The sequence below is a fragment of the Chrysemys picta genome, chromosome 1 (assembly GCF_011386835.1).
Source record: "Chrysemys picta bellii isolate R12L10 chromosome 1, ASM1138683v2, whole genome shotgun sequence".
Classification (NCBI taxonomy): Eukaryota; Metazoa; Chordata; order Testudines; family Emydidae; genus Chrysemys; species Chrysemys picta.
In genome coordinates, this window is record NC_088791.1 from 301,317,212 (window position 1) to 301,338,775 (window position 21,564).

General features: G+C 41.4%; 1 protein-coding gene across 1 annotated transcript in view; it reads right to left on the bottom strand.

Annotated features, from left to right (window-relative positions):
* Positions 1–21,564, bottom strand: part of LOC101939210 (complement C4) — a 97,303-nt gene that overhangs the window by 47,132 nt on the left and 28,607 nt on the right. The window contains exons 17-23 of the mRNA XM_065581281.1: positions 19,802–20,005; positions 14,797–14,911; positions 14,511–14,581; positions 11,811–11,950; positions 11,023–11,235; positions 5,687–5,738; positions 2,710–2,790 (exon numbers count right to left, since the gene is read on the bottom strand). Coding sequence (XP_065437353.1) covers positions 2,710–2,790; positions 5,687–5,738; positions 11,023–11,235; positions 11,811–11,950; positions 14,511–14,581; positions 14,797–14,911; positions 19,802–20,005 — 876 coding nt within the window. The remainder of the gene's footprint in view (positions 1–2,709; positions 2,791–5,686; positions 5,739–11,022; positions 11,236–11,810; positions 11,951–14,510; positions 14,582–14,796; positions 14,912–19,801; positions 20,006–21,564) is intronic.

The window sequence follows — 21,564 nt, forward strand, 5'->3', positions numbered from 1 at the left end:
AGACCCACAGCTGGCCCAGGTCAGCTGAGTGAGGCTGCATGGCTATACAATTGCAGTGTAGACATTTGGGCTTGAGCTGAAGCCTGTGATCTGAGACCCCATCAGTGGGGAGGGTCCCTGAGCCCAGGCTCCAGCCTAAGCCCAAACGTCTACTCTGAAACTTTATTGCCACACAGCCTGAGACCCGGGCAAGCTGCAGCTGCGCTGCGGGTCTTCTGTCGCTGTGTAGATGTACCCTTGTATTCCAAGCCAAAAAGGTTTTCTGGATTTGAAACAGAATCTGAATATAGTATTAGGCCTTCATGTATTGGAAGATCCTTGTTCCCTTGAACACGATGGAACTTCCAAAGAATTCTCATGACAAATTTAAGGTAGGTGGCTATACAACAGTTCAGGAAGCCAGGATCAACAAGAGGCGTTGATTTCACTGTGCCTGTAATAATCCACGTGAATGTGTTAAACTGAGAATCCACAAATGATGTGTGGGAGCTATTTGTAGCCAATTAGTTTAATTAATCATTTCATAGAGTATTTATTGTTGTGGTTAAATATAATTAATGTGTAATGGACAGGTTTAAGCATGATAGGATCATAGGAGTATAAGATTGACAAGTAGTTATGAGAGAAAAATATGTATTAGGTATATAAGCAAGTAAGGTTGTATTACAAGGTCTACAGGCTGAGGCCTGTATGATTTCAGCTTAGCCATACTAGGCCTCAGGCCTAAGGAGGTTGACATAAGTAGGTAACCCAGGAATAACCCTGTACCAGTAAAGTTACAAGATAAAAGTAAAAAAATGTTTAAGAAAATATGCCACAATGTATCCGTCTAGACCAATGGTTCTCAACCAGGGGTACATGTGCCCCTTGGGGTACACAGAGGTCTTCTAGGGGGTACATCAACTCTTCTAGATATTTGCCTAGTTTTAAAACAGGATACATAAAAAGCACGAGCCAAGTCAGTACAAACTAAAATTTCATACAGACAATGACTTGTTTATACTGCTCTATATGCTATACACTGAAATATAAGTACAATATTAATATTCCAATTGATTTATTTTATAATTATATGGTAAAATGAGAAAGTAAACCATTTTTCAGTAATAGTGTGGCTGTGTCACTTTAGTATTTTTTGTCTGATTTTGTAAGCAAGTAATTTTTAACTGAGGTGAAACTTGGAATCAGATTCCTTAAAAGGGCACAGTGGTCTAGACAGCAAAACACCCGATTGTAACCTCATGACAAATTCTGCAGGAACTGCAGGTTACCATCCAGACTTGTCTGCATAGATGTTAATGAGAATAAGGGGAACTAAGGGCAGGACTACATTAAAACACTGCATCGGTGCAGCTGTGCTTCTGTAGCACATCAGTGAAAATGCTACTACACTAATGGGAGAGCTTCTCCCATCAGCACAGTTAATCCACCTCCATGAGAGGCAGTAGCTATGTTGACAAGAGAAGCCCTTCCATTGACATAACGCTGTCTATACTGGGAGTTAGGTCGCTATAACTGTGTTGCTCAGGGGTGTGGATTTTTCAAATCCCCGAGCGACATAGTTGTAGTGATGTAAGTTTGTAATGTAGACCTGGTCTACTAAGATAACCTATGAAAAGTGGAACACCCATAAGTCTATGGGGTGTGGAAGTAGAAATAAGAAAAAAGGGGTTGACAGCCTTATGCATATATATGAGCCTTAGTAGGCATAAGCGTAACTCAGGATAAAAGGTGTTGCTTGGTCTGTGTAGGGGGAGGGGAGAATAAATGCACGAGGAGATGCCAAGATGTCAACCACCGGTGGTGATGATGACAGTGATGAGGAGAATAATGACTGACACTCCAGGGTCCCCCAGCAGGAGATGTGAGTGAGACTGGTCATAGAGGGCTAAACATTTTGCACGCTTTCTGTATCTGCTATTGTGTTTTAGTATTTGTGGGATTGTTTATCTGCTTAGAGAATTTGTTACTAAAAGAACTTGTAATACACCAGAATTGTTTCTCGTGTGCTCCTAGGGTCTCCTAATAATAATAGTATTCCTGATACTCTAGACCTCAGGAGACTGAATCTTTAACCAATGCAGTCTAAGAGATTAATCAATGATCAATATACCCATCCATCAATAAGGCTATATGTATGTCCAGACAGGTGCACAGTATTTTGTGGCAGAGAAGTCTACGTGCTAAGGGACAACCAATTTATCAAATGTCCCAGATTGAACAGCAATGGAAATTCTGTGACCGACCAATGAAGATAAAAAAAATGCTGATTTGCTGCTCCTTAATTGAGAACTATACAGTCTATGCACTGAATGAGGCAGGGCTCCCATGGAAAAAACAGTATGTGATCATGTAGTTAAAGACTGTTCATAATGCATATGATTGTTGCATTTCCTAACTTCTGAATGCTTGACTTTGCAACCTTAATGTTCTTTTAACATATTTTTTTATACATTTTACACACACACAATATTAGATTGCATATACACATTTGCTATGTAGAGAGTAGATGGAGAGGGACATGGCTTAGATTTGGTTCTGCCTCTCACAGTGATTTGGGCCAAACCAATAGCAGAATATTTCCTGCTGAATGACAGGGGAACCCCAGGAAAGAATTGTGACTCGTATGTACAGAGATCAGCTTATGAACCTGATCCACCAGTTCGCATATCATTTGCCATCATTATAATCTCTGGAGGCTATTTTTACCTTTCACGCTCATAAAGACATGACTCTCAGACTCTGGTATCATATCAGAGGGTTTCTTCAGATCAAGAACAAGGCTTCTAACTAGAAAAGAAGATGTGCATGAGAACTGATTAAGTGTTATCCAATACAATTTAATTTAAAAACATATCCTTCATACCAATATCTCACAATGCATAGCAGTCACAACAGAACTGTTACATTAGGAAGTTGTGAGAGTTGAGGTCAAGGGCAGACAAGAAGCAGCATGAAGAGCTGATAATAGTGGCCCTGATTCAGCAAGGTATTTAAGCATGTGCTTAACTTTAAGCACCTGAGTAATTGCAATGCAATTTCAATGTCACTACTTAGGTGCTTAAAGTGACATGCATGCTTAAGCACCTTGCTGAACAAGGGTCAGTAAGTGCTAACATGAGAAATTTGTTGTAAGCTATGAAGAAATGATTTTGAACATCATTTTAAAAAGGGATCAGGGACGCAGAAAGATATGGATGAATTATTCTTGATAGTACGGTGTCAGCAAAGGGTTAACAGTTTCCTGGCTATGAAAGTCTTCCAGTGAAAGTCTCTCTCCACCAGAGTAGATTGCATCATGGAACTGGTTACCCAAATGCCCTGAGGGAAAGCTGCTTCAGTACGGAAATAAAAACCCCTCCAACCGCACACCCCTAGTTGTCACCTATCACCTCACACCGGAAACCATATGGGATCTCATTAAAAAATTACAACTGATACTTCATGGGGACCACATCCTAAAAGAAATCTTTCCGGAACCCACTCTTCTGGCCTTCAAACAACCCCCCAACCTTTCCAAGCTCATCATCTGAAGCAAGCTCCCCACAGACCAGGACACACCAACTCAAAGCAGCACCAGACACAAAACCTATAGACATATCTTCACTGCTACGATAATCAATACCTTCCACAACACACCTTTCAAGATGCAGGGGTCCTACACATGCCTATCATGGCATCTGGTGTACCTCATCCAACGCACTAAATGCTCTAATAACAGCGCCCAGTAACAACCATGTAGGTGAAACCAGACAATCACTATGCTCTTGAATGAACTCACACAGAACATGATAAAAGACAAAAACACCATATCAACCATGGGTGAATATTTTTCACAAAACGATCACTCTATAATAGACCTCTTCTCATCCTCAAAAGAAATCTGCACAACACCTTCAAAAGACAAACCTGGGAGCTTAAATTCATAATTTTGCTAGACACTAAAAATCATGGACTGAATAGCACCACTGGATTTACAGCCTGTTACAATAATGTATAACAGGGGTGACCAAACCTGCGGCTTGTGAGTCACATACGGCGCTTTTACAGTTAAAGTGTGGCTTGTGGAGCACCCCACCCCCCCATTCTCCGCCTACTAGACTGGGACAGAGACTCAGGGCTTCTGCCCAGCAGCAGGGTGGTGGGACTTGGGGCTTCAGGCCCATGGGAGGTGCCTGCTGGGCCATGGGGCTTCTGTCTTGCAGGGAAGTGGGGGGGGGGACTTGGGGCTGGAGCCCCGGCCAGCACGCCCAGCTCTCAAACCTCCGAAGATTATCATATGCAGCTCAGAGGGTCAGTACGTTTGACCATCCCGATCTATAACTCACTAACATTCCCCATGTCTCTCAATGGCTGTCAGACAGGATTTTACTGGAAACTTAGATTGTTTTTTTTTTACCACATTTCCATTTTGTTCACAAGAAACAACTTCATTGACAACTGGAGCTGTGTGTGGGGATAATCAATATTTTGGTTCATTGGCCAAACCAAAAAAAATCCCAAACCCTAAAATAATTAATTTCAGATCAAAATGGAAATTTTTCGGGTTTTTTTTGGCAAAACAAAAGATATATAGATTCAGGTCAAACGGACTGTTTTATTTAGATTTTAAACATTTTAACCACTTCTTTTTTTAATTAAAAGCAAGGAAATTTGGAAACACCAGTCACAAAACTAGAAGAGGAGGTGGTGCACTCAACTGGGATGTGTGAGACCCAGGGTCAAGTCCCATTCTGCCTTATGCAGAGCAATGATTTGAACTTGGGTCTCACACCTCCCAGGTGTGTGCCCTAACCACTGGGCAACAGGGTACACTGGGATGGGTCTTTCTCAGTCTCTCCTGTTGAAGCCATTCCACTTTGTACAACATACGTAGTCACTGGAACAGGGATTTGAACTTGGGTCTCCCACATGCAAGCTCAAAAATTGTTTTTGGCTCAAACTATTCAGCAAATTTATGTTGAATTCTCAAATAGTTTCAACAGGCCCAAAACTGCATTTTTTGGTGAAGAAACTATTTGTCCTAAAACTTTTTGCCCAGCTCTAGTGTCAACCAATTGAACTGAGAGCAGAACATTATCATAGCTTATCCAGAGGCCAACTTGCGCATGCTTTCCTCTGCAAGCAGTCAGCCCCATTTATGTTAATGAGACTATTCACTTAGCCAGGGGAACATGATTTGGCTGTCAATGTGGAGTGAAATTTTATCAATATTAATTTTTAGTACTTTGACACATTCACATGTCAAATTATTTGTTTTCAGAGAAAGAGGAAATATTTTATGGAGGTAATTGTAGCTGCACGTTAGTCACTATCATTTTGGTAAATAAGGATTGGCAGTACAATTATTCTGAACATGGAACAACAAACATCAATTGCCCAGGATAAAAATTTACTAAAAACATACAAGAAATATTTCAATCAAATATTTCAGCTTATTTCCTGGTGGCACGTAACACAGCATGGGGACAGGAATGTCACTTTAGATAAGGTTCTTACACTTACCTCTGAAGCATCTGGTGCTTGCCACTGTCAGAGATGGAATCCAGAAGTATACGGGCCTAGGATTGCCATAGGCAGTTCCTATGATCCTACTAGCCCAGATGGTTGTAAAGCATTTTGAAATCAGATTATTAGACTAAATATGGTGGAAATCTTAAAAAATAAAGCCCCTCTTGTAACTTACAATTATTATTAATGCAAATGGTCTCTTCTTCTGTCTGTAAAATGCCTTCAGTCTGCACAATAAAGAAAAAAAATAGGTCAACCCCATTGCAAATGATTGCATCCTGAGGACTTAACTGCTAAAAACATATCCTCTCTAACATAATATTGGACCAGTAGATGGCAGCAATAATTTCATTTGGAGAGAGATTTCTGATCAAATACAATAAAAGGTGCTTAGAGTCAGCATTTCAAGTCCATAAATATACCAGCTGAATTGAGTAGTGATTTTTACTAGTCTTTTTGTTAGAAAAAGCATCATTTCTTTCAGATGAAACATTTTACTAAGAACAAACAAGAAATGTGAAGCTTTGACATTTATTTTTAGCAAGTGAAACCTACATCTACAGTCCATAGGAGGGCTCAGTTTTACACACACACTATGCAAAGTGTCAATAAAGGAGCTATGTCTTAATTTTCTTTTAATCAATTCTTTTTTAAAAAATAATTAAAAGATGCTGACTGTGCAAAGCTCATACAAGTTACAGCTGAAACAACTAATGGCCTTGATTCGAGTGATATGAGGCAAACACCTGTCAGGGATGGTCTAGATCAGTGGTGGGCAACCTGCGGCCCATGGACTGCAAGCAGCCCTTCAGGGTAATCTGCTGGCGGGCTGCAAGACAGTTTGTTTACATTGACCGTCCGCAGGTATGGCCACCTGCAGCTCCCAGTGGCTGCAGTTTGCCATTCCCAGCCAATGGGAGCTGCAGGGACGTGCTGGCCCCCACTTCCCACAGCTCCCATTGGCCGGAAGCGGCGAAACGTGGCCACTGGGAACTGCAGGCAGCCATGCCTGCGGACGGTCAATGTAAACCAACTGTCTTGCAGCCCGCCAGCGAATTACCCTGAATGGCCACTTGCAGCCCATGGGCCGCAGGTTGCACACCACTGGTCTCGATAATACATAGTCCTGCCATGAGTGCAGGGGACTGGACTAGATGACCTCTCGAGGTCCCTTCCAGTCCTATGATTCTAATGTCTCAGTATTCTTGATCTCACTACCTGGAATGTGGTCCCTGTTATCATGACATTGCAAAATTCCAGACTGTTTGTTAAATATGGAAGACCTTGTGTTGGGCATTATCACTATGAAGGATGGCCCACTGAGAAGGGTGCCAAGCTAGGATCTGGGGGGCACCGTTTCAGTTCCCTCCTCTGCCACAGACTTCCTGCATGGATACTAAAGCAATGGAGGCCATATAAGGCCAATAGTGCTTTTTCCAGCAAAGAGGCAGAAAGTTATCACAAATGACTGCTTTCCTTCCTGATTTCCCAGTGTCTCCCATCTTCTCTATGTCTTTTAGATGAAGCTTCTTGGGGTAGGAACTGACTTTATCTTTGTGTCTTGCACAGCAACAAGCATGTTATTAGCAAGTGAACATATAAATAAATTCATAAATAAATAATAAAGGCTACCTCCATTTTAATGGGGATGTGGCCAGTGGAAACTACAGGTTCCCAACACGCAGTGCTTTATCTTGATCCCTGAGGCTGCACCTGCTTATTAATGGTGAGTGCAGCCAGAATCAGTCCCATTATATGTAAATTAGGTGTGGCCTTGGGCTCCTGGCAGGTTGCCAAAGGGACCCTCTGTTGGGAAGCCCTGAGCTAGATTGACTTTTGAAAATGGCATCCCCTCCCACCTTTAGAGAAGAAAGCAGTGAGATTAAAGATTCATCCAAGGCAGCTTTCTTTTCAGGTATGCTCCTTAGCTATACAACCATTAATGTTGGCTAGGAACAAATGCCAGGGCTACTAGGAGTTACCACTATCACAAACGTTGCACATAGGTGGGCGAACACCATGCAAATTTTCAGCCACAGGTTCATGGAGAAAAAAAAAAACTCTCCCAGCTGCACATGCAGTACTATATACAACCTAGGTGGAGGTTTGAGGCTAGTTAGGCCCATACTGTTTTCCAACCAACTGTGATTGGCTGGTCTGCGAGGCCACTCTTTTGATGGTTGCCAAAGCAATTGGACTCCTCCTTTAAGAGCAGAGAACCAATCCTACTGGAGTAGTTCGAGATACATCGGAGGTAGTGAACTCCTCTCTCCTTCAGGATAATTCAGTAGTGAGCTCTTTTTACCTACAATAGTCATAGAAATGTAGAACTACAAGCAACCTTTATAGGTCATCTAGTCCATTCCCCTGCACTGAGTCAGGACTATGTATTTCTAGATTATACTGGACAGGTGTTTGTCTAGCCTGTTCTTAAAAGCCTCCAATGATGGAGATTCTGCAATCTCTGTAGGTAATTTGTTCCAGTGCTTAATCACCCTGACAGTTAGGAAGTTTTTCCTAATGGCTAACCTAAACCTCCCGTGCTGCAATTTAAGCCCAGAACTTCTTGCTAGTCCTCACGGCTTAAGGAGAACAATGTATCACTCTTCTCTTTATAACAGCCTTCCATATGCTTGAAGACTATTATGTCACACCACAGTCTTCTCTTCTCCAGACTAAACAAACCCAGTTTTTTCAATCTTTCCTTGTAGATCATGTTTTCTAGACCTTTAATCATTTTTGTTGCTCTCCTCTGGACTTTCTCCAATTTGTCCACATCTTTCCTGAAGCATGGTGCCCAGAACTGGACACAATACTCCAGTGAGGCCTTATCATTGTTGAGTAGAACCAAAGAATTACTTCTCATGTCTTGCTTACAACACTCCTACTAATACACCCCAGAATGATGTTTGCTTTTTTTGCAACAGTGTTACACTATTGACTCATATTCTTTTTTACTCCTTCCTAGGCAATCATTTCCCATTTTGTATTTGTACAATTGACTATTCCTTCCTAAGTGTAATACTTTGCATTTGTTCTTATTGAATTTCACCCTGTTCACTTCAGACCATTTCTCCAGTTTGTCAAGATCATTTTGAATTCTAATCCTGTCCTCCAAAGTGCTTGCAAGCCCTCCCAGCTTGGTGGTATCTGCAGACTTTATAAATGTACTCTTGCTACCATTATCCTAATCATTTATGAAGATACATAATTTGGAAGGCCAAAAAAGAATTTGAAGAATAGCTAGGCAAAGACTCAAAAAGTAATAGCAAAAAAATGTTTAAGTACATCAGAAGGAGGATGCCTGCTAAACAACCAGTGGGGCCACTGGACGATCGAGATGCTAAGGGAGCATTCAAGGACGATAAAGCCATTGCGGAAAAACTAAATGAATTCTTTGCATCAGACTTCATGGTTGAGGATGTGAGGGAGATTCCCAAACTTGAGCCATTCTTTTTAGGTGACAAATCTGAGGAACTGTCCCAGATGGAGGTGTCATTAGAGGAGGTTTTGGAACAAATTGATAAACTAAACAGTAATAAGTCACCAGGACCAGATGGTATTCACCCAAGAGTTCTGAAGGAACTCAAACGTGAAATTGCAGGACTACTAACTGTAGTCTATAACCTATCATTTAAATCAGCTTCTGTACCAAATGACTGGAGGATAGCTAAAACGACGCCAATTTTTAAAAAGGGCTACAGAGGTGACCCCGACAATTACAAGCTGGTAAACCTGCCTTCAGTACCTCGCAAACTAGTTAAAACTATAGTAAAGAACAAAATTGTTAGACACATAGATTAACATAATTTGTTGGGGAATGTTTTTTTGAAAAGGGAAATCATGCCTCACCAATCTACTAGAATTCTTTGAGGGGGTCAACTATGTGGATAAGGGGGATCCAGTGGATATAGTGTATTTAGATTTTCAGAAAGCCAAGGTCCCTCACCAAAGGCTCTTAAGCAAAGTAAGCAGTTATGGGATAAGAGGGAAGGTTCTCTCACGGATTGGTAACTGGTTACAAAATAGGAAACGAAGGGTAAGAATAAATGGTCAGTTTTCAGAATGGAGAGAGGTAAATAGTGGTGTCCCCCGAGGTCTGTACTGGGCCCAGTCCTATTCAACATATTCATAAATGATCTGGAAAAAGGGGTAAATAGTGAGGTGGCAAAATTTGCAGATGATACAAAACTACTCAAGATAGTTAAGTCCCAGGCAGACTGCAAAGAGCTATAAAAGGATCTCTCAAAACTGGGTGAGTGGGCAACAAAATGGTAGATGAAATTCAATGTTGATAAATGCAAAGTAATGCATATTGGAAAACATAATCCCAGCTATACATATAAAATGATGGGGTCTAAATTAGCTGTTAACACTGAAGAAAGAGATCTTGGAGTCACTGTGCATAGTTCTCTGAAAACATCCACTCAATGTGCAGCAACAGTCAAAAAAGCGAACAGAATGATGGGAATCATTAAGAAAGGGATAGAATGGATAATAAGACTCTATATAAATCCCTGGTATGCCCACATCTTGAAACTGTGTGCAGATGTGGTCGCCCCATCTCAAAAAAGATATATTGGGATTGGAAAAGGTTCAGAAAAGGGCAAAAAAAATGATTAGGGGTATGGAATGGCTGCAGTATGAGGAGAGATTAATAAGACTGGGACTTTTCAGCTTGGAAAAGAGACAACTACAAGGGGATATAATAGAGGTCTATAAAATCATGACTGGTGTGAAGAAAGTAAATAAGGAAGTGTTATTTACTCCTTCTCAGAACACAAGAACTAGGAGCCACCAAATGAAATTTATAGGCAGTAGGTTTAAAACAAACAAAAGGAAATATTTTTTTCACACAATGCACAGTCAACCGGTGGAATTCCTTGCCAGAGGATGTTGTGAAGGCCAAGACTATAACAGGGTTCAAAAAAGAACTACATAAGTTCATGGAGGATAGGTCCATCAATGGCTATTAGCCAGGATGGGCAGGGATGGTGTCCCTAGCCTCTGTTTGCCAGAAGCTGGGAATGGGCGACAGGGGATGGATCACTTGATGATTACCTGTTCTGTTCATTCCCTCTGGGGCACCTGGAATTGGCCACTGTCGGACTACAGGATACTGGGCTAGATGGACCTTTGGTCTGACCCAGTATGGCCGTTCTTATGTTCTTATGATATTGAATAGAACCAGACCAAGGACAGATCCCTGAAGGACCCAACTCAATATGCCCTTCCAGCTTGATTGTGAACCATTGATAACTACTCTGAATATACTTTTCCAACCAGTTGTGCACCCACCTTATAATAGGGAATTGTAGTCATAGGTCAATCCCAGAATGAAGTTTCTTCTCTGTGCTAATTGCATTCTAGTCACTACTTTCTAATGCTATTTTCTTCCTGAGAGTTCCATGCACACAATTATGTATATATGTAATGAAACAGAGACAGACAGAAAGAGAGCTATTAAATTCCTGCTCCACAGCTGAGCTGATCAAATGCTGTTATACTTACCACAACTTTGAGTTTCTTCATAATACTATCGCTGTGCCCAGAAATTGGGTCAAAAGCAGTAATGGTAATTGGAATTTCCCCTACAGTGAGTGGAACTACTGAGAAATAGGCAGGCACTGCTGAGTTTCCCTTAACAGTTAGTTTCTGTTGCACGTCCTTTGTCGATGTCCCTGCACTGCACACCCCCTCCACAGTGATCATCTTCACTGTAACCTATTGGAACAAGGAAATGCTTGTAATAATATTTATTACACCACTGCTCAAGTAAATAGATATCCGACAGATATAAACAATGAAGAGCAAACCTCAAATAGATCAGAGGTTCAGAGGAGCTAAGTGCCCATTGTGGCTACACAATGAATCATTATCAAAACCAAGAACAGAACTGCAATCTATTAATTCCCAGTCCGATAGCTAATCCATTAGACCATCTTGCCTCCCAGCTAAACCACTTAGACTGAGCAGCTTATTCTAAGATGGGGCTAACTGTACTCACCTGCCTACAGGAGGGATGTAAGGATACATTAGTGAACATTTGTTCATTGCTTTGAAAACATGCAATATAAACATTAATGTTATTTTCCATTAGTCCCCGAAGCGTGAGGGAGCAGGGGAAATACAACAGTCTTCCCTGTATCTAGCTCTACTCCTTTCTACAAAGCCCAAAGGACCTCAGCCAAGTATGGGCAACTCAGACAATGTAGCTGAAACTTGACAAAGGAAGTAAGGATTGGTGGTTGGGTGATTTATATAGCATACAGTTCAGCAATGTACTACAGTAACATTACCTTGAGATCTTCAGAAAGGTAGTTGTAGACAACTGCTTTTACTTCTAGTTGCTCGTACCGTTTAACTGAATATGGTAACCTTATTGATACAAAAAAATCTTTGAAAACCTTAAAGGTCTTGGGGTCAGCTATGCAGAATCCTGGTGGAGGAGAAAACTGGAGTTCAGACCCAGCAAAACCACGGTATGTTAGCTTTTCAAAGTGCTGTTAGTTTAGGTACTCATTAAGATGTTGCATTTAAAAAAGAACAAATAGCTGTGCTCCTTTCTTGATGTTCAGACACAAACATATGTCCAAATCTACCCTGCATCAAGCCCAGCATAGCGTTGGAAGTCCCGGGGAGGTGTAGGAGACAGATTCCTTCCCCAAGTCTGTAGTGCACCAGCAGATCAGCTCGACAACCATGACTGCATGCCTGCTCTACATGACCTATGAGATGGAGATTGCACAGGTCTGTTGGATGCGCCAAACTGACCCTTCCCCACTCCTGGCCTGGCTCCAGTCCCCATCCCAGAGCTTCATAAAGGGAGGCAGCTGTGAATTTGTGTTCTGTGTAGCATACAGAAGTGTAGTCTCCCCATGGACAACTACACTGGTTCTGCTGAGGGCGGGGCTCTCTACATGCACAAAGGGATGACAGAATTTACCCCACACAGTCAGAGCTGGCTCCAGGGTTTTGGCTGCCCCAAGCAGCCAAACAAAAACAAAACAAAAAAAAAGCCGTGATCGTGATCTGCGGCGGCAATTTGGCAGGAGGTAGAGAGGGACAGTCTGCCGAATTGCCGCCGAACAGCTGGACGTGCTGCCCCTCTCCGAAGTGGCCGCCCCAAGCACCTGCTTGGTAAGCTGGTGCCTGGAGCTGGCCCTGCACACCGTACTAAAATAAATAGCACAAAGTTTGTTGAACTTCTTTCCAAATAATCTCTTTTCTCTGAAAATATTTAACAGACCGTGAATTAGGTTCCTAGGAAATGCCTTTTCCATTACTTTTCTTGGGTAGTACTCCATAGTCGTGCTCCACTGCTGTAATTGTTACACCAATGGAGACTACTCTGGGGCTTTATATTTGGCACATGTTAAACCCCTTGATGAATCAAGGCCTAAATGACTACGGTCCTGATTCTGCAAAGGGACATTTCATGTGCAGAGCCCTGCTGAAATCAATGGGATTCTGCATGGGCTCAAAGGTCCGTGCAGGCAATCTTTTGGGGATCTACAATAATGCGTTAGTTAAAAGGTATGTTAATTTGGAACAGCAGTGCTACCTAAACCCAGTGCTGGCATCCATGGGAGACTTATGAAAAGGCCTGAATTTGCTAAGCTTTTACAATAAATGCAAAAGAACGGTACTGAGTTTGGTTGTTTACAAACTAGGAACAAAAGTCTCTGTAGCTATATCTTATGGCAGCTTATGTCTGTGATTGTGCAAGCTAAAATACTGATAACGGTAATCACACTGTATGCTTCAGACCATAAGCTGGCCTGCCGGGTCAGGAGGAAACTTTTACTCCTGCCTCCAACACTGAACAACTGGCTGGGTATATTGTGGATTTGTTCTGTGCTTTCTGAAGCCATGACGTATGGGCCAGTGGTTGGTTCAGCAAATTTGGAAACAGAATACCCAACTGGATACATCAATGGTCTTGAATTTGATCTGGCATGGCAAATCCCATGTTCTTAAAATGCTTTGTGGAGAATTTGGGCTCAGTATAGGAGTAACTCTATGAGCCCAAATTTCCCTGCCATTGCTGGGGCCTCAGACACTGGTGCACCACAGTCCTTCCTATTCTCTGCCTATGGCACATAATAGTCTAATGACCTTTGGGCTGTAATACTTTGGTCTAATTTCTGTTGCTGAGTTGAGTGTGTGGGTACTGGTGGCCTGTGCTATACAGCAGATCAGACTAGATGATCTGGTGGCTTCTTCTGGCCTTAAACTCTGTGACTATGACTCTAACGGAGTGAAATTCTATGGTCTGTGTTATACAGGAGCGCACACTAGATGATCAAATGAATGATCCTTTCTGCATGTATGAGGCAATGTTGCCTAGTGGATGGAGCACAGGACTGGGACTCAGAAGATCTGGATTCTATTCCCATATCTGTCACTGGCCTGCTTGGTCATCACATGAAAGTCACTTCACCTTTCTGTATCTCAGTTTCCCCATCTTTAAAATGGGTACAATGACACTGACCTCTTTTGTGAAGCATGTTGAGATCTACAGATGCAAAGTGCTAGGTATTATTATTCAAAACCAATGAATCTGTTAATGGTAATGTACCACATATTCAGTTAAAATCTTCTGAATAGGATTCCTTTGGAATTTTCTTTTTGCATCTGCTCCCCAGACTTACTTAATATGAACACAGGCATCACTAAACACAGTGAAAGATTCATAGGTTCAAAGTGCTCAGCATTTTATTTATCATTGTTATTTACCACATTTGCCATAACCCTCTGTCTAACTGGAAGCTAAAATTAAAAGGTTCTTAGATATTCAAAGCCAGAAGGAACCATGATGATTGCTTAATCTGATCTCCTGTATAAGACAGGCCATAAAATTCAACTCTGTACTTTCTGTATTGAGTCCATAACTTCTAGATGAGCTAGTGCACATCTTTAAGATCATGTAGAGGTTGAGTCAATATTCATGCATCAGTACAGAGTGAACCAACAGTTTACCAATAGGGTTTTTTTACCTTTTTGAGGTGATATACTTATTGCTTGAATTTCCCAAGTAGTTATAGAGTCAGGAATAGCATTTGTTACCCTAAAGGGACAAGAGATAAGGTATTAAGAAGAATGTATGAAATGAAAACAAGTTCATTCCTTAAATCTTGAAGACTGAAAAAAAAATATCAGTTGTGGAGGAGAGACACAGCAAGCAGGTCCAAATCCCTCTATAATAGATTCAACAGAACACTGACATTTATAGGTATTTTTACATACATGGAGGTGTATTCATCTGGTCAAATAATATAGTACCTATGCTGTCCAGGTTCTTTAATTTCTACTGTCTCCCACCACCAGCTCTCAGGAAAGACACTGCGCAAGTTGATTGAAGTTTCATCAAACACGTCTTCTTCTGGAACGTCACCAACTGGAAAACAGAAATTGGGAGTCTTCCTTAAAACCTATGGCTGATAACCTTACACTGATTTGGAGAATCAGTTGTCAGAGAGACAAGACAAAAGGATTAATATGCTGACTAGCTGAATGAAAAGACTGTGTCTGGTTTTGATCTTGTAAAGTGCAAAAAAATGCATAAAGACAACAGACAACAACTAAAGATTGACACTGAACAAAAGGTTAATTCTTCCTTCCAAACTGGGAAATTATATGCTGTCAACTGAAAAAATTCCCCCTTTAGTTACAAGAGGAGAAATTATTTCTTCATTACTACTGTGATAGATGGGGCGTGAAAGGAGAGAACACCAGTGACAGAAATCATGCTTTGAATGGGATCAGTCATGACACACAGAATTGTTCAATGAAATTGGCTGCCTAAGGGGCAGAATGGAGACAAATGCAAAACACTTCTCTGCTTGAATTTCATACATTGTCAGCAGGCAGGAAGACTTTCAGAGTGCTTGGGTACATAGGGTGTGATCCAAAGTGCACTGAAATTCATTCAGAAATGATGATGATAATGATTGTTATTATTTATTTGCATGGCAGGAGTGTTTAGAGACCCCAGCTGAGATTGGGTCACCATTATGCTAGGCACTGTACAAATACACAGTGAGAGGCAGTTCCTGTCCCTGCTAATAATCAAAATAGTTTAAACATTGTGTGGGACGGGCAAGAGAGACCCAGAGAGGTGAAGTGAAATCCTTAAGGTCACGAGGCTGCTTAGTGTTCGAGCTGGGAACAGAAACCAGGGCCATACCCAGTAGACCACAGTGGGAATCCATCCACTGGTGTCAATGGGCTTTGGGTCAGGCTTATAGTATACAACTCATGTAAAGAAATTAACTCTTCATTTGAAACTGTGGACAGCTCAGTGAAGACCTCTGATCAGTACACAGCAGCAGTCAAAAAAGCAAACACGATGTTAGGTTGCCTAAGGAATGGGATGATGAATAATGGGGAGACTATTACAATCCCTTTGTGTAAATCCATGGTGCAACCTCATCTGGAATACTGCGTAGAGGTCGCCAGATCTCAAAAAGGATATTATAGAATTAGATGGTGGTCAGAGAAAGGTAATAAGTATCAGGGGGTAGCCGTGTTAGTCTGTATCTACAAAAACAACAAGGAGTCTGGTGGCACCTTAAAGACTAACAGATTTATTTGGGCATAAGCTTTCATGGGTAAAAACCTCACTTCTTCAGATGCAACCTCTGAAGAAGTGAGGTTTTTACCCACGAAAGCTTATGCCCAAATAAATGTGTTAGTCATTAAGGTGCCACCAGACTCCTTGTTGTTTTTAGAGAAAGGTAATGTGAATTGTTAGGGGAATGGGAAAATTCCTATGGAGAAAGATTGAAAAGATTGGGACAGGGATTAAGAAAGAGATGAATAAAAGGGACAGGATAAAAGTATATAAAAAGTGAATGGTGCAGAGACAGTGGATCAGGAGCTTCTGTTCGCCCTGTCTCACAACACATAAACAAGGTGACATTTTAAAGTGGGCAATTCAAAACAGAAAAAAGGAAATTTTTCACACAACCTGTAATTAGACCGGGGAACTCACTGCCACAGGAAGTTGGTGAGACCAAGAACTGAACAAAACTCAAAAAGGAATTGGACATTTATACGGATATCAGGAATATGCAGATTTGTCATAATTCATGATAATCAAAATGTTGTGGAAGGGATATTAACCCTCATGCCCCAAGGCTTAGGCCAATGTGTATTAGACAACAGGAAGAGACCTAAGGAGGGGTGCAGATTACCCCACATCTACATAGTGTAGGGTTCTTACACTTTCCTCTGAAGCATTTGGCACTGCCTCCGTCAGAGACAGGATACTGGACTAGATGGACCCTCGGTCTGACCCAGTGTGGCAATTCCTGTGTTCTTATGTTACTGAAAATATTAACAAATGGTCACTATCATTAGTTTACAAATTGTTACTTGCTGAAAAAGCAGTAATGTAAACCTCACTATTAATACTGCTGCTCTTCTGAGTGAGCAAAGATGTGCTACCAAAGGTGTCCCCCCAAACCAGGGCCAGATTAACACCACTGGGACTATTTACAGATACAGTACTACTCAGTGAGAGTAAGATAGGCAGAGTTTGACTTCAGTGGTCCTAATTCTCCACTGCTTTGCACCCTCTGTAGCCATAGACACGTGTGTAGAGAGGATACATGCAAAGTGTTACTGGGATCATTTTACCCTTCCTTTGCACAGGTATAAGTGACTGTACAAGGTGCAGGGCACGGGTGACTCAGGCTCACAATACCTGCCCGGATGCACCTGCTCAACATGGCACAACAAATGAGGGCCAAAAACATATGGAGAATTCTTGGATTGCTTTGCTTGCTTTCACTGTTTGCATGTTTCACGAAGGCATAGAGGTAGTATTTGTGGTATGGTGAATACATTTGGAGAAGGGACCTTGAAAATGTAAATGGGAGCCTGCAGGAAGATATGGAGATGTCTGTGAGAGAAGGAGAAGAAAGGGGTGTGGAACTTTGTAAACTGCACATAAATCACCAAAAAACAATGGTGGTTAAACATTTCAGGTGGGGGTTTCAAATGCTCCCATCATTGGCCTAACTCTGCTCCCACTGAAAACCCCCCACTGACTTCAAGGGGAGCAGAGTTAAACCAATAATATGCACTTTCCAAAATCCCACCCTACTCAGCCATGACATATGTATGTGTGTGTGCATATAATGGAGAATTACATCAGATACATTGCTACTACTTTACACTCAGACAAACGTCATCCTTCATGCAGTGCATTATCTCTTTGATAAATATAATCCAACATTTTATGGCCCAAAAACCTGAGCTCAACTTTTGGACAGAGCTAGATCTGTTCTTTTCACAATCTGAAGTGAACACAGATGTGCCTCCTAGAAACCAAACTACAAGGACAGCAGGTGCTCAGAATGTTGCAGTATTGGAGCGCTGGAGTCAACAGAAGTATCAGGTGCTCAGCACATTGCAGGACAAGATCTTCAAAGTCAGTGCTCAGTATCTTGCCGGACTGATCCTTAGCTGAATTATATTGGCAGTTCGGTGTCGTTTCGGAACCCCACACTTGGGAAATCAGCTGCACAAACTGCTACAGGTTTTATGAGATTAGCACAACTAAAGTCACAGGCATTGCAATGACATGTGTCCCCATGAGTAATACTTACCTATGCGATTCTTCTCTACCTTGCAGCCCTAAAACAATTCTTTTTTCAGATTTCAGAGTAGCAGCCGTGTTAGTCTGCATCCGCAAAAAGAACAGGAGTACTTGTGGCACCTTAGAGACTAACACATTTATTTGCTCATAAGCTTTCGTGGACTACAGCCCACTTCATCAGATGCATAGAATGGAACATATAGTGAGGAGATATCTATACATACAGATAACATGAAAAGGTGGGAGTTGCCCAACCAACTCCAATTCCATGGAAAAGAAGCCCTTGAGGAATTCCACCATGATTTCAACAATTTCCATCCCACCATCAACTTCAGCCTAGATCAATCCACACAAGTGGTCTATTTCCTTGACACTACTGTGCTAATAAGCGATGCTCACATAAACACCACCCCATACCGGAAACCTACTGACCGCTATACTTACCTACATGCCTCCAGCTTCCATCCAGGACACACCACATGATCCATTGTATAGAGCCAAGCTCTAAGATACAACCACATTTGCTCCAATCCCTCAGACAGGGACAAACACCTGCAAGATCTCTATCAAGCATTCTTAAAACTACAATACTCACCTGCTGAAGTGAAAAAACAGATTGACAGAGTCAGAAGAGTACCCTGAAGTCATCTACTACAAGACAGGCCCAACAAAGAAAATAACAGAATGCCACTAGCCATTACCTTCAGCCCCCAACTAAAACCTCTCCAGCGCATCATCAAAGATCTACAATCTATCCTGAAAGATGATCCCTCACTCTCACGGATCTTGGAAGACAGACCTGTCCTTGCTTACTGACAGCCCCCCAACCTGAAGCAAATACTCACCAGCAACCACACACCACAGAACAAAAACACTAACCCAGGAACCTATCCTTGCAACAAAGCCCGACGCCAACTCTGTCCACATATCTATTCAAGTGACATCATCATAGGACCTAATCACATCAGCCACACCATCAGGGGCTCATTCACCTGCACATCTACCAATGTGATATATGCCATCATGTGACAGCAATGCCCCTCTGCCATGTACATTGGCCAAACCGGACAATCTCTACGCAAAAGAATAAATAGACACAAATCTGACATCAGGAATCATAACATTCAAAAACCAGTAGGAGAACACTTCAACCTCTCTGGTCACTCAGTAACAGACTTAAAGGTGGCAATTTTGCAACAGAAAAGCTTCAAAAACAGACTCCAACGAGAAACTGCTGAACTTGAATTGATATACAAACTAGATACAATCAACTTAGGCTTAAATAGAGACTGGAAATGGCTGAGCCATTACACACATTGAATCTATTTCCCCATGTTAAGTATCCTCACAGCTTCTTGTCAAACTGTCTGAAATGGGCTATCCTGATTATCACTACAAAAATTTTTTTTCTCCTGCTGACAACAGTTCATGTTAATTAATTAGCCTCTTAGAGTTGGTTGGGCAACTCCCACCTTTTCATGTTCTCTGTATGTATATATAACTCCTCACTATATGTTCTATTCTATGCATCCGAAGAAGTGGGCTGTAGCCCACGAAAGCTTATGCTCAAATCAATTTGTTAGTCTCTAAGGTGCCACAAGTACTCCTGTTCGTTTTTCAGAGATGGCTGTATACAATTCACTTTTTAAAAATGGTATGTTACTAAAAGGCAAAATTCCTTACTTCTTGCCAATGCAGAAGCTAGTTTCTTCTCTTCCAGCTCCCTCCTGAGGCTCTGAGCCCTCTCACAACAGTACTTGAAAGCTTCTTTGCATTTTATTGAGCCAGTAACTCTAGTTAGCCTTTTGGCACAAGAAAACCTCATTGGATTTAATTTCATTCCATCATGACAGCACTTTCGTAGAGCAGGATCTTGGTATTTGCTAGCTGTAACAAAATTACAGTGACATCAGTGTTGCAGAGGCTTTGATAAATTTTGAGATATTCACTCATACTTATGTACTTCACTTATGTCATTATTATTATTTTTCACTATTATTACAGTAGCCATAGGAACCCTTATCATGAACCAGGGCCCCACCCGGCTAGGCATTGTACTAAAACTGAACGAGAAGAAGGTCCTTTCCCCTGAAGGGTTTACAATCTTATCTTTCCTTCAAGTTCAGACCATGAAGTCACTGGGGGCAGGATCAGCTGACTGACATTGAAGTGAATGAGAGCAGAATTGGACTCTTATTTAGGACACATTTTTCAAATGCTTGTTTTCTTACACAGAAAAATTTAAGATTGTGAGTTTCAGTTATCAGGTTTATTCTCCTCTGCATGGATTATGTTCCTTTATTTCTGCTTCTGCCAGAACAAACAACAGAATGGTTTAATAAACTAAACATATACTTGGAAATCCTCACCTGTAATCTGCCTACTAGCCCATTTCCACTGAGAATGCTTTCAACATGCTTAGTCTTTGAATAGCTTTTCAATGATCATCGTTAAAAACAAAAGAACCTGCCACAAAAACATTTCCCATTTCCCTCCCATTCAGGCTCAGATAAAAGTAAAGAGTGAAAACTACACTCATCATCTTCCGTCCTGATCCAGTGACAATGGTAAGTTCTAATATCTCATAACGGTGGAGTGCTAGAAATGAATGCTCCATCCCTTTTGGAGAGCTGAGAAGCCACACTTTCTTAGAGTATAAGGTATTGTTCCCCAAAGCGTAGAATCCAGTCCCAGAGAGGGTTGTAGAGAAGATCCAACAATGTCATGAAAAATTCTACCAAAAATGTAATTGAAACATGACTATAAGAGTTTGCAGTGGGAAAGAAAAGAAATGTAATACATTTGTAATTAGATACACATTATAAGTCTTGTCATGATTGGCATGCTTCCTTTAAGGCCATCATATTACTGCAACTTTAATCTAGACTAATGCTCAGTGTAGTCTTGAGCAGAACGTGAGTGCAGTATGCCAACCGAGCTGCTGCAAATAAAACACCTGTACCAGCACTGTTATTTATGATGTACCATAGGAAGTGCAAGTGCTCATGCCCATGCACACAGACCATGATAAAACAGACCACTGAGCTAGAACAGTGCATCTGCTGTTAACATGAAGGCCCAATGAGCCTAACATGATCATGTTGCCTATGTCATTCCATTTTTACTAGAGATCATGTCTAGCCAAAGGGTTGTCAGCCAGGAAATGACCCTGCCTTATTGAAAAGTTTTGTGAATGAGACAATGGCAAGTGAGGTGTTCCCAGGACAGTTCATAAAATTAACAGACAACACGAGGATGCAACAATTGGTTTTACATTGACTGATTTGATATCACAGTGTGTGATGTGATATGAAATGCTGGCAGCTGAGGCTAAGAAGCCTTCAAAATGACTGTCACTGAAAGATGAACCTGAGGGTTTTTTCCTGAGAAAACTCAAAGCCTTGAACAATCAGCAAGACTTGGCTATTCAAACTGGCTATGACAAG